The sequence below is a fragment of the Gymnogyps californianus genome, chromosome 4, assembly GCF_018139145.2.
Source record: "Gymnogyps californianus isolate 813 chromosome 4, ASM1813914v2, whole genome shotgun sequence".
Lineage (NCBI taxonomy): Eukaryota > Metazoa > Chordata > Aves > Accipitriformes > Cathartidae > Gymnogyps > Gymnogyps californianus.
The window spans coordinates 76,887,688-76,911,145 of record NC_059474.1 but is presented as its reverse complement, the minus strand read 5'-3'; the positions used below and the strand labels follow the sequence as shown (position 1 = coordinate 76,911,145).

Below are 23,458 nucleotides of genomic sequence, written 5' to 3'. Positions count from 1 at the left end.
TTCTGTTCACGCTGAAGCACGTCTGCTCGTCAGCCTTGCTTTCAACAGTAAATGCCAGAGAACAGTATCAAACGATTTCAATAGTGTAAATGAGTAAGTTCAAAAATTACATGACTGGGATATTTTTCTGGTTCTGAAACTTCTAGATCATCGATATATGTAGCAGCACAGAAAATTAAGATAAAGCAATGTCAGAGTTGAGCCTTCATTTTTGACCAGTGCGTTGAGACGCGCCGTTGCCTACATAAGAGTTTTATCTGAGAGTGCTTGCCGATGCTTCAGTAGACTAAAGATGCAGGGATTCAGGGGGGTACGTTGCTGCAAGCCAAGTGCTGGAAAAATGAATTGTTAATGTCCCAGCTGTCTCCTGCCTGCTTCATACCTCCTGAGCTTCATGTCAGCCTTTCCCAGCGGAGAGAAATGACAAGAGGGAAGGAGATCGTTCCAGTTGCAGTCAACTCGGGTGAACTTGTGAGTTGTGTATGCTAATGGGTATTTTGCATTTGCTCGGAGGTTCAGAGTTAAATTGACCTCCGGAGGCATTCCCAATTTCTTCAAGCCATGTGGTGGAGACCTTGGGACTGATGGACAAAAGGGCCGTAACAGAGCTGAGCTTTATAGGAAACAAGGCTGTATGACTTAACTGTAACTTTTCAAATTAGCACATTCTTTCCTTACTATGAGAACTTTTTTCCCATGGATTAATTGTTTTGAAATGGGTATCCATGACTGTTTTGTAGCAAATAGAAAGTTTTGGCTGAATAAAGTTATCCAGCTTCTCAGCCCCATCTTGACTCTCTCCTGAACATGCGCAGCAAGTTGTGTGCTTGCTTGCCTGGTAGCAGCCCGGACCCCGCTTTGGATGTTCATTACGTTTCTGTGCATGTTTCTGTGGGCTGTTGTTAACACGTTTGGAGTTCTACTGTGGCCTTGAGAATGTGGGTTAGCAAAGATGATTAAAACGGTGGTGGATTCCATTGCTCAATGAAGTCCTCTCTGTTGCATTAAAGGGGTAACGGACTGTAAAATAAAAATACCACAGCTAGAAGAAAGGAATAGATCTTCTATAGCATTTATTAATGTGAGGCAGACTGTAGGTTCTGGCGGTCTAGATGGAAGAACTGTAATGTTTCTTCTGGCCTTTCTCATTAATTTTGACAGATTTGAGGGGTTTGCATTTCTGCACAAAGAGGTTTCAATTAACCCTTTTAACTTCCCTGTATCATAGGCTCATTTTAATTCATTCAGCAGTGTTTACCGAGTACATTAGTCTGTACAACACGTGCAAAGAAAGGCATTAATCTTGCTGGAGTCTCTCAGGATTTGTTTTGGGGTAACTGAGAACAGAATGTGAATCCAGTCATCAATTAGCATTGCTACAAATATTTCCCCTTCATTTCTTTTTACTGTTGTTATTTTAACCTGAATTACTGTAATCATAACCTGTAACTTTCTCCCCAAAGCATAGTGCAAATAATTACAGCATTTTGCATACCATCTCATGTTGGGGAACTACCGTGGCCTGGTTGGAGAGCGTATGTGAATTACTGGGCTTCAAGAAGTAAGAGAGCTGTTGTGTGTTGTTTGGTGACGCCTATGTAAGAAATATGTTTGAAAAAATAGACAGGTCATAGTTATCAGGAAGATGTTCTGAATATACTAGCAAACTGTAATTCATCATTTCAGAAATACCTTCTTTTGAGACAAAATGCAACATGTCAGCAAATGGCACACAGCAGGGTGTGTGTCATTGATTCATAAAGCATAAAGGAAAGGTAAAGATGCCTTTAAAAAGGCACTTAAATACTGTATTGAAAACTCAGTGAATAAGGAGATAGAAACCACAAAGCAAGGTAATGTATCTGAAATTATGAGAAATTTCTGTTATCCTTAATATTTGTGAGTCAGGATGGTGACATAAATCCATTTTTAATGTTAAGTGCGCCACACTCAACAGATACTCGAAAACAACCTTAAGGATTTGTTTCTGTTGCAGAAAATAATTTCCTGGCTATTTTTAATTTCTGTGTCATTAAGTCTCATTTTAATGAGTTTCTGGTCATTTGCACAGTTAGCCCATCCTATAGCTAATGATGAGAGGGCTGAGGACCAGGCTACGTATGACAAACTTACCATATTTATTCCAGTTTTGAAGCTTTCCGTTCCCTGCCTGTTTCGCGATCAACTCGCATTTATTGCTTTCTACCAAATGTAACAGATGAGTATATTTCTACAGTATTGTAGAAAGAGAGCAGCGCTTTTTAACTTCATTATCTGTAGCTATCAAAAATCCCCTGGGGAAAGTTATTTTAAATTAAGTTGACCTGGAAGATGAAGACATTAAGAGTTATGAATATAACTGTAGTGTAAGGTATAGCGTAGATGAGGGACAGGATTTTACCAGCTTGGCAGGTGCTTAACTTTTGCCACACTATATTTGCAGAGGCATTTACAACTCAGGACTTGCATTGTGTCCATTAGGTTTGAGCAAATTAACATACCTCTCCTAAGCATCAAAACTGACCCTATCCCAGATAGAAATGTTGGTGACTCAATCAAATATGAGAATATCCAGTTTCTGAGATACAGCAAACAAAGCTCCTTTAAACACTTGGCGAGTGGTGGTGAGTTAACGAGAGCGGTGGTACTTGTCAAAACTCTCCTTGAGTGTCTAAAATGAGATGCAGCTTGGTTTTAAAAAGCCAAACTGAAAGAAACTGCTGTTAAGTCTAATTTGCCTTGTTCTGTGCTAACTTTAACCAAATACCAGCCACCCGTCCATCTAAAATTACTCACAAGGCTTGTGCCAGACTATTCTGTGCAGTCTGAATATGCACAGGTGCTTATGAAAGTGTAGTTCATTAAAAGTTGATGCTAGTTCTCCCTGATCATCAGTTCTGTTCTTCATCACACTTATCCATGTTAGTCTTCTCACAATTTGCTATCCATTTATTCAGCTATTAAAGAAAAATGAGACACTTATAGTATGTGGTGTTAGCGCATTATGAAATAATTGCTAGATACATCTGAATTTATTATACCATAATTTCACATAAAAATGAAACGCATTTTAATTCAATATCATGTTGAACATGGTATTGTCCTTTAGGCTTTGAATTTGATTGAAATTTATCTGTGAAGGAGGCAAATCCAACACTGGCTATATAACTCTTAGAATTTCATATAGCATCTTGCTAGGCAGTGGTCATCCTTTTACTTCTGTTCTGCTGTTTTCAAGGCTCTTAGTATTATTGATGTCTCTGTAATTCAGGATTTATGGTTTTAAATGCCAGTTAAATATCCAAGAATAAATGAAAGGCAGCAGATGCGCTACTTTTTCTTTACTCTTTGAGGAGTTTAATAATTTCAATCAAATGTTTCAGGCTTTAATTCATCTGGTTTTGGCAGCTAGGCTTGCAATATAGATAAAGTTATAGAGCAGTGGTTGTAAGTCACTAAATGCTGAATTCACAAGGAATTTTCAAAAATGCTAATGATGTCCCCCACTTCTTTTTTGTTCCGTAACACAGTGGTAACAGGTAGGAGTAATGGTATCTATGCTAAATCATTGCTACAAAGCAGAATGATTCAGATCCATTCAGATCTAGATGGGGGTACAGGTTTAAGCTATTGTGTGTTATTTGGTTCATGGTGATATCAATTAAGATGCTGGATATTGTTCAGGAAAGCACAAGTAAGTTTGCTAGTGGATTAACTGAGCCAGTTTTTGCTTTGACTTACTTCTTCAAAGGGCATTTGTCCACATAAGAACTGAGTAAATTGTGGAAAAATGCTGCAAAACATTTAGTATATTCTGAACTTGTGCATGCCTGTGTGATATGTGTTTACTTAATAAATGGCATAAAAATGTAATAGTGTACACAAACGGGGTTTTTTTGTTCTATAAGTAGAAAAGCTTGACAAACTTCTGTCTGCTCAGTTTTATATATGTTTTGGGGAATGGGGGGAACTGTAGCTAGATTATTTCACTGTTATGGTCATCACTGTAGCAATAGACAGTGAATAAACTCTGACCATGTCATAGTAAATTTCCATGGTAGTTTTACAAATCTAAAGTTACTGTATGATTAATTTCTCATCTTTCTGCTGCTTGCAAAGTGTGGATTTTCAAATTGCGGTGTATCTTTTTTAGACGATGGAGTTAGGATTCCAAAATGAGGATACTGTTTATCTTACCATCCCTTGAAGTATTTTCTGTATTAATAGCAGCTTCTGCTTCTCTGTACTACAGTTTGGTCACAGAAATCACTGAAGGAATGACTGCATTATACACATGCTTTTGGGGGCTTTTTTTGGGGCTGAGAGCAAGACAGAGATTTCTTGCGAGAGGTTTCCTTCCTCCCTTTGTCGTTAGTGTCCATACAGCTTTTGGATAATGTCACATTCTGACTGTGAAAATGAGGAATGATGAGGGCTTAGGCTGGTAGCCAGATCTGCCATAAACTGCACTATACCAATCATATCACCTTATTTCTCTGTCGCTTACTTTTTTTCCCCAAATACAGTATTGTGTATTTCCCCAAATACACAAATACAGTCATCATTTTACTACTACAAAGATGTCTTTAATCATGTTTGAGAAGTTTGCTGGAAGTTTGTAGTAGGCAGCTATTGATAAATGCAAAAAATTGATGTTATTAATTTCTCACAAATGCTAATAGTCTTTTCAAACAGTATGGTTCTAGATAGGTATTTATATTTTCAAATATAGAATATTTTTAAACAGAGCATCTGCATCTCTACTTCCTATGCAATTACTTCTAGTAAAAGAAACAAAACCCTGTAAAGCACACTATGATGTCTTTGAGGCATAATGCTTTCCCAGTTGCCCTATTACCAACTGTTCATTATGAAATTACATTGGTAATTATGTTGTTGTTACCATTAACACTATGAGCTAGCGGAGGCTTCTGAGTTGTTGCTGTTTGTTTAATTATTCAGAACTCTTTGGCTGCCTCGTTTTCCTTCTTTCCACTGCTTGAGGACTTTCTCAGAAAGCTTTCAGGATTATTACATTCGTACCTAGAAAATAATTTTTTACATAAAAGTTTTGCTCTGGCATTCTTCTACATTATGCTGAGTTAAAAAAATAAGCTGTATCATCCTCTGTGGAAGGATCAAACCAGGCTGAGATTTAGGAATTTTAGGTGGTGGTGGTGGAACCAGTACAAAAAGCGGGGAAAAATGCAGCATTATTTTCTAGACCTCTCTATGATGCCTATGTTTGTTGCTGTGATTTTCTTGCTAAGGGTCAATATATGATTTTCTTTGGTTTAATATATTAGTTTTTGCCTACCCTCTGTTTCTGTTCTCGTACCCTTTAATATAATAGAATCATTTCACTGTAAACCATTCCATTTTTGTCCTCAAAATACTTTTTTCTTGATTGTTTGTAAAACTATTGAAATGCTTCAATTGTGAACATACAATGAATGATCATCCTCTAATTTGTTCCACATGGATAGTGGGCCAATGTGTACATCCAGTACATAGAACTTCTTGATTCAGTTAAAACCAGCAAGACTGATGCTATTGCAGTTTAACCTACAAGATCACTTAGAAAAACCATACGTTTCTTAAAGATTGCATGCCACAGCATAAACACCCTATTGAAGATATGATGTATATTATCACCTATGAGGAATGGAGAAGCAAAACAAAGGATAAACACAAGGAAACTGAGCTTAGGTTCAATCTTCCAAAGAAAAATTATATCTTTTAGTCATGTATTTAAGGGTGCTTAAACTCTGTGAAGAATTTCTGAATCTTTTATGGTTACATTTGAATATTCATTCTGATTTTTTTTTCCCCCAAGTATGTTCCTCAGAAGGGAACTGGTGATTCTCAGCACTGCTAAAATTCTTCCCATACGTTTTTAAAAATCCAGAGGCCTGTAGTAATGACCAGTGGTGGTGAACTTTCAAAAGATCAAAGATTTGGCACGATCAGGATAATAACTGAACAACCCAAGTTCTATAATGCAAGGGATAGCTGAGTCACTTTAGTCAGGACATCAGACAGGGACCTGAGCAAGAAAAGTCTCTTTGGTTTCACTTGTGCTGGAAATACCATGAGAACTGTTCTCTTGTGGTATTTCTGCTTCCTGCCACACTAAAATTAAGATATGCAGAAATGCCAGTATACGTCTTTCTTCTATTTTTTCTCCCCTTTAAAGTTTACTAAGATTATCAAAACTCAAAGTTAGTTTTGACTTGATTGAAGGGAGCCTTTGGTTTGGTCATTCTTTGTCTGGAGTAGTCCAACTGGCCTTCCTACCAGCTGTGTTTGTACTGTAATTGTCAACTGCTGGTGATATTTCTGACTCGGTAATCAGGGCTTGCTTAGGACTATCCACAATAAAACCATGTTTTTCTAATGTCCTTTGGGAGCAGGTGGCTGAAGTGTCCCCAGGTCAGTCATGGAGTGTCCCATAGGAGGGCTGCAGGACAGCGTGTACCATCAGGAGTTAACCTCTGTCCTCTCCTCCCAGGCAGCCTAGAAGTGTACTACACTAAAGCTAGAAAAAAGAAACGTATCAGTCAACCCTTTGAGGAAGGAATTAACCACAGAAACTGTTGAAGAAGTTCACTCTGCTCGTGTGTTGTATATACATATGGCTACAGTCTCTTTTTGTTCTTCCCTTAAAGTGTCATATTTGAACACGTTGAAGTCAATGAGAGATTGGCTGCAGTGCAAAGTCATTGGTATTAGGGAAGAGAGCTGTAATATAGCACTTGGATATCGATATCGGATTTGGACTATTAAAAGTTCTCGTTATTGACTGTAGTAGCCAGAGTGTAACTTCACAGGCTGATGTAGGTTCTACATGTAAGGAAAGATGTAGCAGATCTTTAGGAAGCAATAAAAGTCAAAGCTCTGAATTTATGCTCAAATAAAACACTTCATATCCTTTATTAAGGAAGATGACTGTAAGAATCCCACATAAGCACACTGTTCCAGCTATTCCAGCTATTTCTGTGAATGCCTGTTTTCTTTCGCTTTATTTTTCTTCAGTGCGCAAGGTCATATGTATATTTACAGAAGTGACGAAACGATAAGTTTGAAGGGTACCTTTTAATTAGTCTTTAATGCTTGATTTTCTAAATTCTTCTATGTCAAATCCAGAGTCCAACGGCTGAGTAAGAAAATTCAAAAGATAAGTGTGGGAAACTAAAATTGTTGTTGGCTGACATGAAAAATTTTATAAACTGTGTTTCAGTCACCTTCCACATTCTCAGGCCAAAAAAATGTGTTATTCAGCTATTCAGAATATTTCTGGAGATCAAAGTTTGTAGTTATATGTAAATTTGAATCTTCCCAGTTTGTTGAAGGTCCAATATAGTTGTCTTTATTCAGCTTCAAGAAGGGTCTTACTACAAAACCTCATCGCTAGAAACAGCGATTTTTTTAAGGAGAGATAATGTAGACTGGTTGAATGCTGTTGAGCAGAAAAACTAAGTTTTGGAGGCATGTGGGACTTTCTTTTTTGTCCCAAGTATATGAGTTGGTCTAATACGCACTGCAGCAGTGGACTATTAGCAAGAAGGACTTTCTTGATAATTGTAGTAGAGGTGGTATTGTCATGATTGACCAAAAAGATAACTGGGGTAAGATTTGCATGAAGATACAGCTGCCTAAACAAAGATTCTGATATATGGGAGAAAAGTGGATAAAGAAGGGCTAATGTGCCCAGAAAATTGAAGTTCTTAGCTGCTTTGCTCAATTTTGATGAGGTCAGCAGGGAAAGCAGCGTAACGGTGTATTTTGAAGATGCAGATTTGGAAAAAGGGAAACAGAAGGATCTGCTTCTCCAAAGATAAGTTCCTCAAACCTGCAGCCCTGCAGGTTTAACCTTTTTCATAGTTTGCACGACCCTTGATGAGCCTGGAAGGCCTTTGGGGTGGGGGCCAAGGAATGGCAGTGGAGTCCAAGGGCTCACCTTCACGAGCGCTCGTCCCACCGATGTGCATTTTGATGTCCTTTTCCCAAGCCAACAGTACTCGTGGAGCTGTTGTTTCCTCCAGGAGGAGGAGAGGGGCCTTTCCAGCCAGTTCTCAGCTGCCTGACCCCACAGTGGAGCAATGTTTCTGCTGCCTTTGGTGACTTGGGGGACATAGCTCAGTCATGCTGTGCCAGTGGACCCCGGTTGAATGCGTGTGTTCCCATTTTGGAACAGCCGAACAGCTCTGGTTTACTTGCTGTCATAGCTATTGTAAAGCTCCTCGTCATGGACACTTGGGGGCTGTTGTCTGGGTCCCACAAATAAAAAAAACCCACATGTTTCTAAACGTCCCCTAATTTATTAGGCTGAAGCCTTGTCTCTCTCCTTGGCAAATTTCCTTGAGACCAAGGATGAAGCTGGATGAATCTAAGTTGAATCTGGTTTAGCTTTCCCAGGACTAGTGTTTGCCCCCAAAATATTCCAGAGAATGTACAATGTTTTTTAAGTCCCATGTGACCTACGTTTGTTTGAGCAGACCTGCAGTGGCATTTGCAGCCATGCAGAAGAGAGGAAAGGCAGGGGAGTACGAATCTGCAGCGTATAGCCAGGTGGCGTGGATTTGCTGGCACTAAGCAAACTCATCTTAACAAATCTCTTTGTGAACCTTTTGATCCTCTGAGTACCCAGAAACTTGCCCTGCTGGCAGAGGAGACCGCGCCACCATAGCTTTGATGGTCAGCTGGGTCTGCTGAGGGCAGCCACAATGAGAAGGTCCATCTGTGGCCACATAAAAAAGCCTTTCTGGCCGCAAGTGGCCCATGGCCACAGGGAGGGAACCCCCCCTGACGCTGCAGGAGCAGATGTGAAGCTGCTGCAGAAGACTGCAGTCTGCAAACGTGGAATAAGGTGAGGAGGGCATTTCCCTGAAATTTGTAGGAGGATGCGAAAATATTTGGAGTTTCTAGCCCTGCAGTTCCCTGCTGGCAACCTGTTGATGCTGTGGGGGAAAAGCTTTTAGGCATTTCTAGAAAATGGCCCTGTTCTTCTAAATGTGAAACTAGAAAGTAACACTTTAGCCTTGTGTGTTTTATTTGCTAAAATCTATTTAGACTCATATAGGGTTTCTTCTCAGAAAGGTGCCACTATAAAACCCTCATAACACTGCAAAACTTCAGTTGGCATTCAGTTCTATATCTTTAATTCCTTTCCACTCACAGAAAAAAACCTGTGGTTTCTTAAGTGACTATAGCAATGCTTTTTCTACCCCAGCTCTTGGGTAAAGAGCTTTTCTTCTGCTGTTTGGGCAGGCTTCAGTGATGGAGTAGATTTATCCTATTGTCCTAATGGTTGAATGTGTCTTAAATGTCACACCTGTAAGTTTAATTAGGTGATTTATTTAATTTAGAGGTGTGACATTCCCATCCTTGAACTGCTAATGCTTACTTTTTCTGCCTTTATCCTTCTTTTTTTTTCTGGCATGGACAGAAATGTTCTTACCAATTCAATCCATTTCTTATTACATGGCAGTAGACCTCATTTAATTAAATGCAAAGTTATAAACTAAATGGTTCCCAAATGTATAATGTTTTGAGTATTTAACAAAAAAAAAAACAACCCCAAACCAAAAAGAAAAACCTCACTAGCAAATGTTTGCCAAGTGTTTGTATTGGTTTGGCAGGTATTTGGAATAGGTTTTGTAACTAGAGGTACTGCAAGATGCAGAAGAATTAATGTCTTTATGAGAAAATCACCCCTTTTCTCTGGGGAAATGACATAGGAACACATGTGTGCGCATGTCCCAGCATCCATGGGTAGGCGGTGGAAGGATGGGTGGAGGATTTTTTCTGGTCCCTGCAGTGGCCAAGCAGTGCTGCTGACTCGGCGCTCGAGGGACAGATGGAGCCGCTCTGCTCTCCCTGCCCTCCTCGCCGTGCACAGTGCCCCGACGGCAGCGCAAAAAGCAATTGCACCTCTTAACATGTGCCATAGTAAACTGGTCTTTCTGGTACACGTAGCGGTCGCTGAGGTGCATATCCCCATGGCGCTCCCCAGGTCAGTGCATTTTCACGTTGAGATTACAAGTTGGGCCACGTACGCACTCCAGGTCTCCTGGACTAACTGAAAGCAATACTGCTTGGGCTATAACTTGTGCTGCAAGCCTCTCTGAGATGTTGTTCCAGCGCAGACTGGAAAACTGCTGCTCTCCAGTTGTGGGAGGAGTCGCGGTTCATGTCAGCTTCTCCGGGGAAGGCATGCTCGTGCTCGCCTGCCCCAGCCGCCTGGGCCGCACCGTCGGGACTGGCTCGGTGGGAGAGGAGACATGCAACAGCTCTGCCATGTCCCTCTCCCTGTGCCTGCTCTGAGCAGGTAGGCTGGCGTGGCAACCTGGCCTTTGTTATATGTATGTATACGTACGCACGTGCACACGGGCGCCATATGCATTTAGAGCAGCTTATGGTCCTTAGTGCCAGCCCAACTATGTGTCGGTCCCACTGGGTTGCCATTTCTGGGCAGACCTGGGAGAGGTCCTAGTATGTTAGTTGGTCCTATTGAAATGGAGTTCAAAATAACTTATTTGAACAATCAGTCTCTTTTTCAAACTGTATGAATATTGACTGAGCTACACATGTTACTCATTTACCAGTACTGACAAAATAACCTGTGTTTCATTATGGTTTTGGTGGTGAAGGGGGGAAAAACATGACTGCTTGTGGCATTTCTTATCATTTTTATTCCTTGTACCACTTTGATGTTTATCTCTCATTTATTGTGAAGCTGGATTATTTCGGGTTTCCATGTATATGATTATGTATGTTTTGATGTGTGTTTTAAAATCAGCGTGCTGTTGCTTTCTTAAATTAGCCAAGGTTTGAGTAGTGCATTCCTTAACCCAGTCTTAATTCCCTCTGTTGCATGTGAGACCGTGCCTCTTTTTAGAGAGCAGCAGATGATGTAGCACTTAAACAATTACTTAAAAATATTGATTTCGGGAAGAGTGGGAATGGCAACATGGCTTGCTTTGCCTGTAGAAAAACATTTTTTTTTTCTGTTCTGGCCTTTCAAATAACGAAGTCAGCCCCCAAAGCCCCGCTCGTCGTTATTGCACCCCATCCTCAGCGAGCCTCTGCAGGTGTTTCGGGACTGGGAACAGAGGTACGGATGTCCTGTCCTGGCTAGTGGCCTTCTGCTGGGTCGGCAGAAGTAGTTGCCCTTGCCGGAGGAATGCCGTCAGTCGTGGCTGCGCGCATGTAACGCGCCCGAGCGATAAATAATTGGTAATTGAAACATAGGCTGAATTGCTTGCTTTACTTGCCTTTTCTCAAGATTTAAATATCTGACCCTTCCTTTCCCTGTGCCCTGGGGTGCATAACACAATGCCGTGACAAATCTTTGCCTGGAGTGGCCTGACAGGTTATCTGAACATGTGAATGGCTTGGTTGAAGTGGAGGGAGTCAGTCTGGAGAGCCCAGAGAGCATCTTTGTTTCTGACTTTGGACCAGGGAGCCGCTGAGTGGCAGGGCTGAGCGCCCGGGTCCAGTGCTTATTTCATTAATGGCTGTGTCAGGATACTGCTTGTGTCCCCTTCTATGATATATGGTATGCATGCGAGTGCTGCAAATAACAGTTTCTTAAGTTAATTTCTGTATGCTGCTCTGGTGTTTATTCATCTGTTTCCGTGAGCATGTAGAGGGACACAATTTATCAGCTCACATGTGTTTACTCACGGGCTAATAATGCCGTTTCCCATGTCGCTGGTTTTAATTAATATTCTGCCCAGGTACTGATGGACCGCTAGCAAGAAAGGATAAATCATACTGCATGTCTGCTAAAAGTGGTATTTGCAGCGCTCTCACAAGAATGAGCCATTTCTTTTCAGTGGCGGTATCATCTGGACTTTGCCGGAAAGTTAGATGTAACCACAGTAGGTAACGCGTTTCCAGACAATGCCTTATTGTCTGCACAGGCTGGATGCAGAGACCTCGCATACCTACTTAGAATCAAGATTAAATTACCAACCTTTTTGGCATTTTTATGTAAAATGTTCTTTATTATGGTCTTCTCATAGCTAAAGCATGAGTCACTTGCAAGCCATAATAGATTTTGGCTATGCTGCATGATGAAGTGTTCTGGATGCAGTGAAACATTTAATCAAGACTCCAGGCAGTGCAACTCCCAGTGGTCACCTTAACCAAAAAAAAAAAAAAAAAAAAGGAAGAGAAAGAAGAAACAAATTATGGCACCTTTTCTTTGCAGCACTAAGATGAGTATTTGTTAGAGACAACACAAGAAAGTGACATCTTTTTAATTTTAAATAATGATGAAAGCAGATTTACACCTGATTTAGACTAGATATAAGGAAGACATTTTTTGCAATGAGGGTGGTGAAACACTGGAACAGGTTGCCCAGAGAGGTGGTAGATGTCCCATCCCTGGAAACATTCAAGGTCAGGTTGGATGGGGCTCTGAGCAACCTGATCTAGTTGAAGATGTCCCTGCTCCTTGCAGGGGGGGTTAGACTAGATGACCTTTAAAGGTCCCTTCCAACCCAAACCATTCTATGATTCTGTGATTTTTCTGATAGCGTCAGTTAAATCACTGAAGTTTTGAAAGCACTCTGATCTCCCAGCATTTTTTAGAAAATATCGATGTTTTATAGAAGTGAGTTGGTTGTAAAACATCAAATCGCCTTATGAAACTGTACTTTTTAATATGATTTTAACTCCAGGGAAGTTACACAGTGTTAAAATACTGGAATTGAAGCCCATGGATTAAAATTACCTGGGAAATTCCAGCATTGCACATAAGTCTTATTAATCCTGCTTCCATGCATGTTTATTTAATGGAGAAAATGAAACATGTTGACAAAATGTGTTGAGCCCTAAGTTTCCAAACAATTTCAAGGCTGGTAATCAGTAGTAACTCCTGATTTTGTGAGGGAAAAGGAAACACTGCTATAATCCCTATTCTAGATGGGCTCAAACTGTTGTCTTTTGCTGGGTCGATATTTGATCTGCATTGGGGTGATTGGAGTGGGCAGCTGTGTAGCCCAGGACAGCTTTCACATCCTCTCTTTCATTAAGGTACTCTTGAGCTCAGACATCGAAATTAAGGCTTGTGCCCTGGTCTCCTTCTGTGGAGAGATCCTAAGTAAGGTCTAAGTGTATGGCTGACGCATCCATTTATTGCCTAAGCGCTGGTCACCGTCACCTAAAATTAGGGACTTTGCCTGAAATGTACTAGAAGGAGTTTGGATTATATTCACTACACTGATTTTTTTTTTTTTTCAAAGGTGTTACCCCAAAACTCAAAGATCAAGTGACTGCTGCTGCCTCTGGACGTTCAAACTTGTCTTTTTTTCCCAAATAATGCCTTTTTAGAGTTTTTTTTTTTTTCCACATTTTCTCCCCAGCTGCAATCTTCCCACTGTTAATAGTGGGATTCTTAACAACTTTGTATTTCTATTTTACAGGTTTGCTGGCCTGCAGCACAATAGACTAATGTGATTTTTATTGTACTAGCATGCACTGGGATTGTTTGCTGCCTGGAAAATGGGATATTCAGATGCCTCATTCAGCCTCTGTCTAAGCAAAAACTATTGCCTTGTCCCAAGACGTTCTCTTTATAAATGGGCTTTCCATCTTGTTGTGGAAATTGTAAATGTGCATGGTCTGTAGTTCAGGTTTTCCACCTTCCTGCGCTCTGCTATTATTGGTTATTCAAGTAATTTTAAAACATAAGTGTTTATTTTTTGCCCCATGCTTACTGTTTCCCAGTATTTTAGTTAGAGCAAGGTGGGAAGTTGGTTCAGGATAGCCTGTGGGTTTTTACCATTATTAGAGATTTTCTAGGAATATCAAGATATATATACTTTTTTTTTTTTTAAAAGAATTCTTCTTCTTTTCTTTCTGGAAATGCATTTTTGCTTGCTTGTACTCTGATACTTAATCTTTCTGTTCCCTTGCCTTCACAGTTTGGAGGACGCACACACGCACTGCTCCTGCAAACACTTAGTATAACCATAACTTCGCTGATGTTGAGTAGCCGATATGATTACTCACATCAATAATGTATATCTACATATACATGTGTGTTTTTCAGGATTAGCGAAGCATTGTTTGCTGGATGAACAAAAAGGCCGAAGTGATGGAGACAGGAGAAAAATGACTAGTGTTGGCCAGGTTCTTCAGTTAGTTACACGGATGTGATAAATTACTAGTTGAATTTTTCTCTTTTATCATCGTGAATGATATTATTTAGAATATTTACCAAAGGATGGGGAATAGAATCCTCTCACTTTTATTCTGTTACAGTTGATAACGCACTTCCACGGTCTCCAGCAAAGAAGAATAAGCTTAATTTTTTTAATATGAAGGATCATATAATGGCTGAAGGATAAACAAAAGTCTTCAGGGTGACAGTTTCAGGTGTGCCAATGCTGCCTGTAGATTATTAGATGGTATCCCTTGCGAGAGGCAGTGAACATCACGGCAGCAAGCAAAGGGAAGACGAATGACTCAACAACGTATAACTTGAAAGAAAAGCTGTTGCCTTTCCACTCTGTTTGATCTTTAAATAGCTGTAGCGTTTGAAGAAGCATCGAACGCATGAGACATCTGGGAGTTCCTTTCTTCTTAGATCGTGTTCTATCTATAGATCTCTGATCGAGCGTGTAACATGGATAGGGTGGCTGGCAAGCAAGAATTACTGCATGCGTTTTGGGACTCCCAGTGAAACTTGCTGCTGCCACATGAGCTCATTCAAGTTTCCTGTGGCATCTTTTTTTCCCCTCATTTTCATTCGATAGATGGAAGAACTTTAGAAAAGTATTCTGTCTATAAACCCTCCTCACCTTGAAATAAAAGGAAAATAAATGTTAATAAGTGTAATAAAACAGAGGGATAGGTTCTGGCCAAATGAGCCCATTGGTTTATGGGAGGTGTTACGATCGGATAGAATTTGGCATGTTGCCTTCCAGTGCAATGTTTTATTTTACATACCTTTGTAGCTCATAAACCCAGTAAGTTTGGTCACTAAAATAATTTCTTGTTCCAGAATAAAACTTTCATGTTAAGCTTTTTATGTAGAGTATGGAATTTGTCTAGCCTGTTCAGTAATAATTGTCTGGGGTACTAGTATTTTTGAAGTGGATTGGTTCTTTTGCTCTAAGAAATGAAACTTCGTCTTTTAGCAGCTGTTTCTTAATTCAACAAATTATTTTGAATAAGAATAGATTATTCAAATGCAAACTCATATTCATTTTGGTTAACCAAAAAAATAATCTGTTTTTTCTTGGTTTCCATCATAACTGAGTTTCTCCTTGCCCCCCCCAGAATAAATTGTTTTCAGAACCGTGTACAAAGTATGAAGCTATTGAAGACTTTACACTGCAGCATCACTCTTTGTAAAGAGTTTCTTTCACGTAGACTCCTCATAAATGCAATCAGTTAATTCAAAGAGGGTATTTTCTACTTTCTTCAAAGTAAAGACAATGTTTTGAAACAACAGTCGGTTTCCCAGTGACGACTTCTGTTCAGGTTCATGCCCTAAATACTTAGATAGATACTGTATGCTTTATGAAGTTAATATCTGTTATATCTGTTAAGATCTGAGGTTTGTCTGAATGGAGAAAAGAACTCTTATTTTTTACCTCTGCGTTTAAAGTAAATTGAGGCAAAACTGTTTGAGGTGAGTGCTGCCCTGCCTCAATCTGTTCTGAATTTGTTTATGGAGAAAAAACACAAGAGTCTAATTTGAGCAGAAAATAAGAATCTTAACAAGATCAAGGTAATTAATACTTCCTCTGCTTTGAAAATGTCCGCGACAGCAGGCTGCAGCAATCAAGTTGTCGCAGATGAGGATGGGTTGACCATCTGTAATAGTGGCAGGGGCATGGCATTATTGTGAGAATTTTACTAAGCCTGCAGAATGAGAAATTTGATTCAGACACAGGGAAATTTGTGGTATTGTTTGACTTGCTACTTTTGCTAATCTCTGTGGTTTGCGGTATGTGTATATTTTTGCATCTTAGTTTAATATAAGTTAAATCGAAACATAAACACACAAACAAAAAAACCCAAACAAAAAACCCCACCCAAAGATAGTTTGCATAGAAATTGATATGTAAAATTATTGTGTTTATTTTACAAGGCATAGTAAATAAGCAACACATATTTTTCTGCGGAATAAACTGTGAGGGAAAGCTTTCATTTTCAGTCTTTTTTCTAGACACATTAAACGTATGAGGGAAAAGTGTTATACTAGAATTTGTACAAAAGTAAAGTAATTTTGTGGAGATTTACACACACGTGCACGTGGATAGAACAAAGCTTTCTGATTTTTTCATTTCCCCTTGAACAAATAAAGCAAGGCAATACTTTGAATCTATTCATCAGTTTTCCATCACAGTCTTAACAGATTTAGAAGTGTCTGTGAGTATTTATGTTCCCGTGACTTCTGCAGAAATTCAAGGCTGTTCAGAGGAGCCAAGCCCACATCAGTGCATGGACAGAGTGATTTAGAGAATTAAAAGGTGCAAACGTGTGGGCAAATACACCTCACTACCTTTGCTGGTGCTGTATTTTATTATATTTGAGTCCTCTGAGTGACACTAAGAAGTTTTGGGTCCTATATTAAAGGTACTGTTGATATAAATGGGAATCGAGGATTTGTCAGATGGAAAGTTGTGAAAGTTTTTGGTTGGAGACTGGCCATAGCGCAGTACTTCAAGTGGTCCAAGGAGCGCTCTCAGGTGACTTCTTTGTGTCTCTGGCTTGCATCCTAGAGTCACATTGACTGATGGGTTTGAGGTCAGGCAAGAATATTCCCTGTGTTGGATAGATTTGGAGAAGGGAGAAATCACTTTTCACGTAGCCTGGGCATGTTGCTTCCTAGAGTTGTACAGATGTTGTCACCTAACGGTTCCTTCCTGTTCCAGGGACCAAGGTTTGGACAAATCCCTTAAGCTCCTTTTTTTTTTTTCCTTCCTGTGGCATATTTCAGGTTTTGAGGCCTTTGGTTTCCTAGATATTTATTCTTGTACTTGCTGTTGTCACTGATGGGTGTTTTGCCATTGGTGCAAGCTGAGAGCACAGCATGCCTTCTGTAGACCTTTCTGAACACGATGCTCATGGTACAGATGGCCGGTAATACTGCCATGAGCACCTTGTCTTGCCTTGATTAAGTCTGAGGCTAAATTGCACATAATTATTAATTGGTAGCATATGATATTAATCAAACCATATATTTCAAGAATCTGAGTGACACACATTGATATCTTTATGCAAATATAATGTGGGATTAGAAAGATAGAGGCAGTTGGTGGGGGAGAGATTTAGTTTTGATATTTGATTAAAGCTTTGTGGATTTTTTTTTTTCTTTTTCCTCCCCAGTAAAGATGTGATAAGACATGCTGAAATCTTCTGGTGTCCTGTGGCAATGAAAGACTTTGTGGTTGTGGTTGTGCTGAGAGCTTCTGCTTGGGGTCAGAACTTCTGAAATAATTTCAAAGTGAAATTAATTTCTGAACTCCTGAATAGAAGACTGGACATTCAGTTTACACCCAAACTCATTCAGGATGTATACTTTCTTAAATGAGGCCTTTGGCATAAAACTTAACGGAAAAAAAAGATTTTTCTCAAGTCCTTCTCAGAGATGTATTACTTGAGTGAAATTTCTGCAAATGGGCACATCCCAGGATCTTATTCCTTAGGTTTGCAGTACTGTGTGTAACCTGAAGTAGTAAGTTATAGCAGAAGCAAAAAGATAGCTTTACACAGGGATGCTAATTAGACTTAGCCAATAGTGAATTATGAAGCAATATGCATTATCTAAGACCTGTGGATAAATAGTAAATCATGGTGTAAATGTCCTTAAAAAACATTGTGGTCTCTTTTTAAATATTTCTCTTCCTTATTTGAGAATTTCTTATTTTTCCACCATCTAAAGCATGTCTTCAGTATAAAATACAGTGTCTTTGTGAGCTGATTTTTCAGGATAAAATTACTTCCTCTATTATTATTATTCTCCTTTTTTTCAGTTCTCTGGAATCTGACTTTAATTTATTTTGTCCCACAACCCTTAGCCATCTGTATTCTTGGATTCTGAGTATTTGACATTATGCAAGCTGTAGGCAATGTACGGCTCCTAACCCAAAACCCCAGAAGTTGTCATATATTTTTCATATGATTTTTACAAAGGGCAATCTCTCATCATGAGAAAGGGTTCTGGTGGTGAAGTGTCACCTGCAGCTGAAACATTAGCTGTGCATGACATATATGGTATGAATAAATAAATTGCAGAGCTGTGCAGCTGCTTTACCTTGAAACCATATCTGGGGAAATGCTATACGTTGAGCAGAAGAGCGTAGTTTGCTGTGCCAGTTCAGGGGGCAGGACCCACTTGGCAAGGATAGCTGGCAACATCCTTCATCTGTCATTTCTACTGCGTCTCTCCCATTTCTGTGATTAACTGTCACCCAGATGCAGCGGTCACCGTGAAAACCAACATAGGCTGTTTTATTCTCTGAAAGTTTGTGTCTGGTTGGTTAGTTGTCGAATCATTGCTTGTGGTGCTCCGGTCAGCGCTTCTTGTGCTTCTGTTGTCAGGGATTTAAATTTGACGATAAAACCTCCTGGGTTAATCCGTCTCAGGCCATGAAGTGTTTTATATACCATTTGTGAATAGTCAAAGGAATTAAACATGGTATAAATAAACAATGGCCTTCTATAAAAGGCCATGTAGGGCCTATAGGACCAGTGTTTTGTCTGCACTTCCAGCAGATATATCTATAATATTAATGTAATATTTCCTCTCTTTTTAAAGACACTTCAGTTCTCTTTAATGCTGTGGAAAAGTTCTGGCAGGCTGACAGTAACTTACTGTTGGCATAAATACCGAACACAAACTGGAAAAAAAAAAAAATTAAAAGAAAAAAGCTAACTTACTTGAGGTGACTGAGAATGGCTTAGATCCCCAGGTGGAAAGTGTCTCTGGCATATATACTGACCAGAGACCAATGTAGCCATAATGCTCATAATGGTCTAGATCTCTCCACTCTCTGGAGAAATCCTTTTGGAGGAAAAATGTTCGTCAGGGAAACGGCTGAGCTCCTTGCAGCCTTCTCTGCATTAGAAACATCCTCTGAGGCAAAACAGACGGGTGCGTTAGGATCAAATATACTCTCGGAGTATTTACCTGTCTACAGCAATTTATATTTTCCGGGTCTTTGATGAGGGACAGTAGCACGACACACCAAATCTGTTCCATCACGAAGTCTAGCACTGGTGGAGACGTTAGGCTTTCTGAAACAGTTGCCCTTGGGAGGACAGAAAGATGGAGCATCCTTCAGGATGTGCTCTCAGGATGCCCATAGAGGACTGATGACCCTAGGGTGCAGGCACTGAGGGCTCAGGGAAAGATGTGGCAAGTGAGCCTGGGTGACTCAGTTGTCCTATGGGGACAGCCAAGCCTCTGTCACTAAAGTGCTTATCTTTGGGATCGTCCTGGTAATCAAGTCAGGCTTGGCAATTGGTGGTCTGTATGAAAACAGAATGAAAAAAGAAAATATTATGGCAGGTGACTAGAAATAGTAAAAATCATAGACTTCAGATCACCAGAAATGTCTGTGTTGATTATATCCAGAGCAGCCTCACCCGTATATTTTCAACTAAGTGCAGGCAGATCCCTTGTGGATAATGGCATGGCAGGTACTGTAGTATAAATAATATTTTGTCTGTCAATCTGGATACCTTCTTTAAGTCATCCATACCTTTGCCTCCCTTCCTGTGCAACAGCCCTATCTACCTTTCTGTATTCCTTGGTGGGCAATAAAGACAGACTTCCTTCAGCTACTCAGTTTTCTCATTAGCGGGTCTTCAGAGTTCGGTGGCCGTTTAATATTTTGGGTCCAAAACAAGCCTTTTTTTTCATGATAAATGTAAAACAGCTGTGTTCTCTCTTTCTTTCTTTCTTTTTTGGAATGTTACATGCCATACCTGGCAACAAGGGAAAACGGAGCTCTGCAGCTTTTTGAATTAGCATTAGCAGGGCAGCAATCTTGCTTATGAAAAACTAGGAATGAAGAACACACAACAACCTTTCAGGAACTATCATTACTACTTGGAAAAGCATACAAATATCTCATGTGAGAAGAACGTTTGTTTAGGTGTGCATAGGCAAGGAGAGTAGATGCTAGTGGGTGCTTCTGAAGTAATGTTTATGTTTGCAACTAGAGGAGAGCTTTGAGAGAGAGAAAAACATTATTTTTAAAAAAAATATATAAAGTGCAAGGGTGTTTTTTCCTCCCTCAGAACAGAGAGCTGCCAATATATAAACATTTCAGAGAGAATTTTACACCACCTCATCTTTATGTCAGGCAGCATTTAATGGTTGAATGATCTCCTGCCCCGGGACTTGGCAGCTATCCTCCAGGGGCCGACTTTGAAGATTACAATGACAGTCTATCAGTGGATCTTTTCCAATATAAACTAGACTAGGACCATTTAAAATCAGTTGCTATCAACAAGTCAAATTAACTTTATTTATGTTAGAGGCTTTCCTATGAGTATTTTATAACAATGTGGAATTTTAATATCCGGAGGGGCTTTTCCTGTTGTTGGTGTGATTTGGGAACGTTCTAATTCATGTGATTAAGAACAATTTACCTGATTTCTTTCAAAATTATGTGATTTGTAACATTCAGGTCCAATCAGCATCTAACTCACAGTGCTCACACAACTTTTCCTGATTCCTGCTTTTTACAGGTGGAAATAACGCTTCAGGATATCAATGACAACCCACCAGTATTCCCCACAGATATGCTTGATCTGACCGTAGAAGAAAATATAGGAGATGGATCTAAAATATTGCAGCTGACAGCCATGGATGCTGATGAGGTAGGAGCATGGTTTCATATTTGAGTATCTGTACTAAAAATGCTATTCTGGAAATACGTGTTTTTACCTGTTCCCTTCATGAGAGCTTGGCCTTGGGAGTCGTTGCGGTCATGCTTTAAACTGCGTTTGGCCCATTCACAAAACTATCTTCTGTATCATGGAGTCACACAGAGGCAAACACACACGAGCAAGTGAAACAAATACTCTGTTACTTGAAGGCTGCTCACTGGTTTGTATATAATGAGTTAATGTTTTCCTAACATCTCTTAATGAGCGGTTCCACTACTGGCAAAAAATGCCCCACATTTTTATTTTAGATGGTCTTGTTGTTATCAGTGTCATCATACACCATACCTGATGACTTGGCGAAGGTGCTGGACTGCCCAGCTTGTGATAAAGATTTATTGACATTCAGTTTAAGACCACAGCTTGAGATCTAAACTAACTTTGAAGCAGAGATGTTGTAGCTGAGCACAATTTCAAGGTGTGCAATAAAATTAATGTGAGATGAGCCTTGGAGAACAAGAAAACTTTTGATAATGCCTGCTCACCATTTGACTAGAACTATTTAATATCAATATTATCCTTTCCTGAAGAAGGTTTTATTTCACCAAAAAGAGGTGAAAAGAAATAATGCTAAAATATGTGCTCTGTACATGAACCTGTTTGCAAAATAGTTTTGCCACTTAGATTCATTACTGTGAGGACGCTGCAACTAAGGAGCTGTTAAGAAACTAACAAAAGCCTTTGAGCAACTGATGTTAAACAGTTGGCCAGTCGGCTTAGTGAGGGATATCACAGTCTTGTTGTATGCGTCAGGCAAATATATCCACGTATAATCTGATGTATTCATTTATTTTGGAAAGTAAGTTATGAGAATGTTAATCATATTGTTTCATTCACTTGAACTGATTCTTTCTGCTGGGGAAAGGCCTAAAAAGTCAATATAAGCATGCAAAGAATTTGTGTTGTCATTAAAATATAGGGTTACACTTGACAACAACGAGCAACTCTTGCACTCAAATAATAAGGTAATTCAACCTCCTCAAGAGAATTTTATTTCTGGCCTTTTTTGTGTTAGCTTGGATAGTCATCCTGTGATTGTTAATCAATGTACTTAATCTTACTACTACAGAGGGAACCACTGGAACCCCCAGGAATGGTATGAATGTGATTATGAACTTTTTGTTCTTCCCTTTATTTTTCTTGTAGCAGCCTGACATGCAGACCAAAAATAGGATTTTGGAAAGGTGCATATCTGTAACAAAAATTCTAGCTGTTTGTCTTCAGATTAGGAAGAAGTAAATATTGAAGTACCACTATCTGCTGTGATATGGCAAACAGATATCTAAGATTTTAGCAATATTTTATCTTCCAGCCTCTTTTTGACCATTCCTAAACTGCACCTAATATGTTATCCATTCCGAAGCACTCCATCCAGTGGGAATTGATTTGTTACCTTAGACAGAAATCAGTCAATCTTTTTATAAAAAGGGATGATTTCAATTTCCCTACCAGAACATTTTGTAACTCAAACCCTTTACAAAGAGTCCAAGGTTTTTTAGCAATGTGCAGTGTAGGGTTGAGATACTTACCTTCCCTTCCCCCCTGCCACCGAAGTTGAGGGCACAGTGAACGCTCCTTGTTTTTCATATAATATTGCTGCGACATTACGCTTTTCTGGCTTCTTTCTTTGCACATACAACCCATATATGCAGCTCAGTAAAATGACATGCTGCCTTGCTACATGCACAGATGCTTTCAGAATCAAAGTTTTAGCTTCAAAGGGTAAATGACAGAACCCTTAAAACTCATGGCTGAGTGGTGTACAAGAAACCCCTCTTACAAATATTTTAAAATGGCAATAGGAAGGCAGCAAATTTCAAACCCTTGTCTGTTATAATAGGGACATCGTTGAGATCTGAGAAAAGATGTAAAGACATTTGCTAGGTGCTAAGTGGTACCAAAGTCTTTAACAATTACAACAGCTTCTAGCACTTTAAAAAGTTGCAAAGTCAGTTGTCGATGGGAAATTTCTATACAGCTCTTTTATAGGTTTTACATATCTGTATTTTGTTTTGCTTCTCACCTAATTCATGTAAAGTTGCTACTTTGATTAAACCAGTATCACACGTGGCTGTGGTTTTAGCTGCGCTCTATTAGGAGGATGCTGGCTAGTCAAACACGCAGTGAAGAACGTGGTCACCTCTGAAATCTTAAATTCTCATCAGATGTTTTTGCTAAGCCGCATAATCGGAGGAAGGCATGCAACATCCCCCAGGCACACCTGAGCACACAGATGCTGTGTATGCTGAAGCACTGCGTGCAGCTCTTCAGGGCTGGGCACCTGCAGAAGCTTGTTTTCTTTCTAAATTTCATTTTGTCAGTTAGCTCAGTCTGACTCTTTGAAACAACACCCCAGAGAAAAAGTTTGGCACGAGGCACTCTCACAGGGTCAGGTAACTAACACTGGTCTCTCATCTCACAAATACGAGTAGGTGTTTATCTCTGTTAATTTGCTTTTTTAGGCAAGAGTGTTTGAAACAGCTATAGAATTTCTTTATCCCTGATCTCTTTGATCTGTTGTTCACCGCAGAAGTGC

General features: G+C 39.7%; 1 protein-coding gene across 1 annotated transcript in view; it reads left to right on the top strand.

Moving 5' to 3' along the window:
- FAT4 (FAT atypical cadherin 4) overlaps positions 1-23,458 on the top strand; it is a 151,536-nt gene that overhangs the window by 57,105 nt on the left and 70,973 nt on the right. Inside the window, 1 exon segment of the mRNA XM_050895269.1 lies at positions 20,725-20,856. Within this exon segment, the coding sequence (XP_050751226.1) occupies positions 20,725-20,856 (132 nt within the window).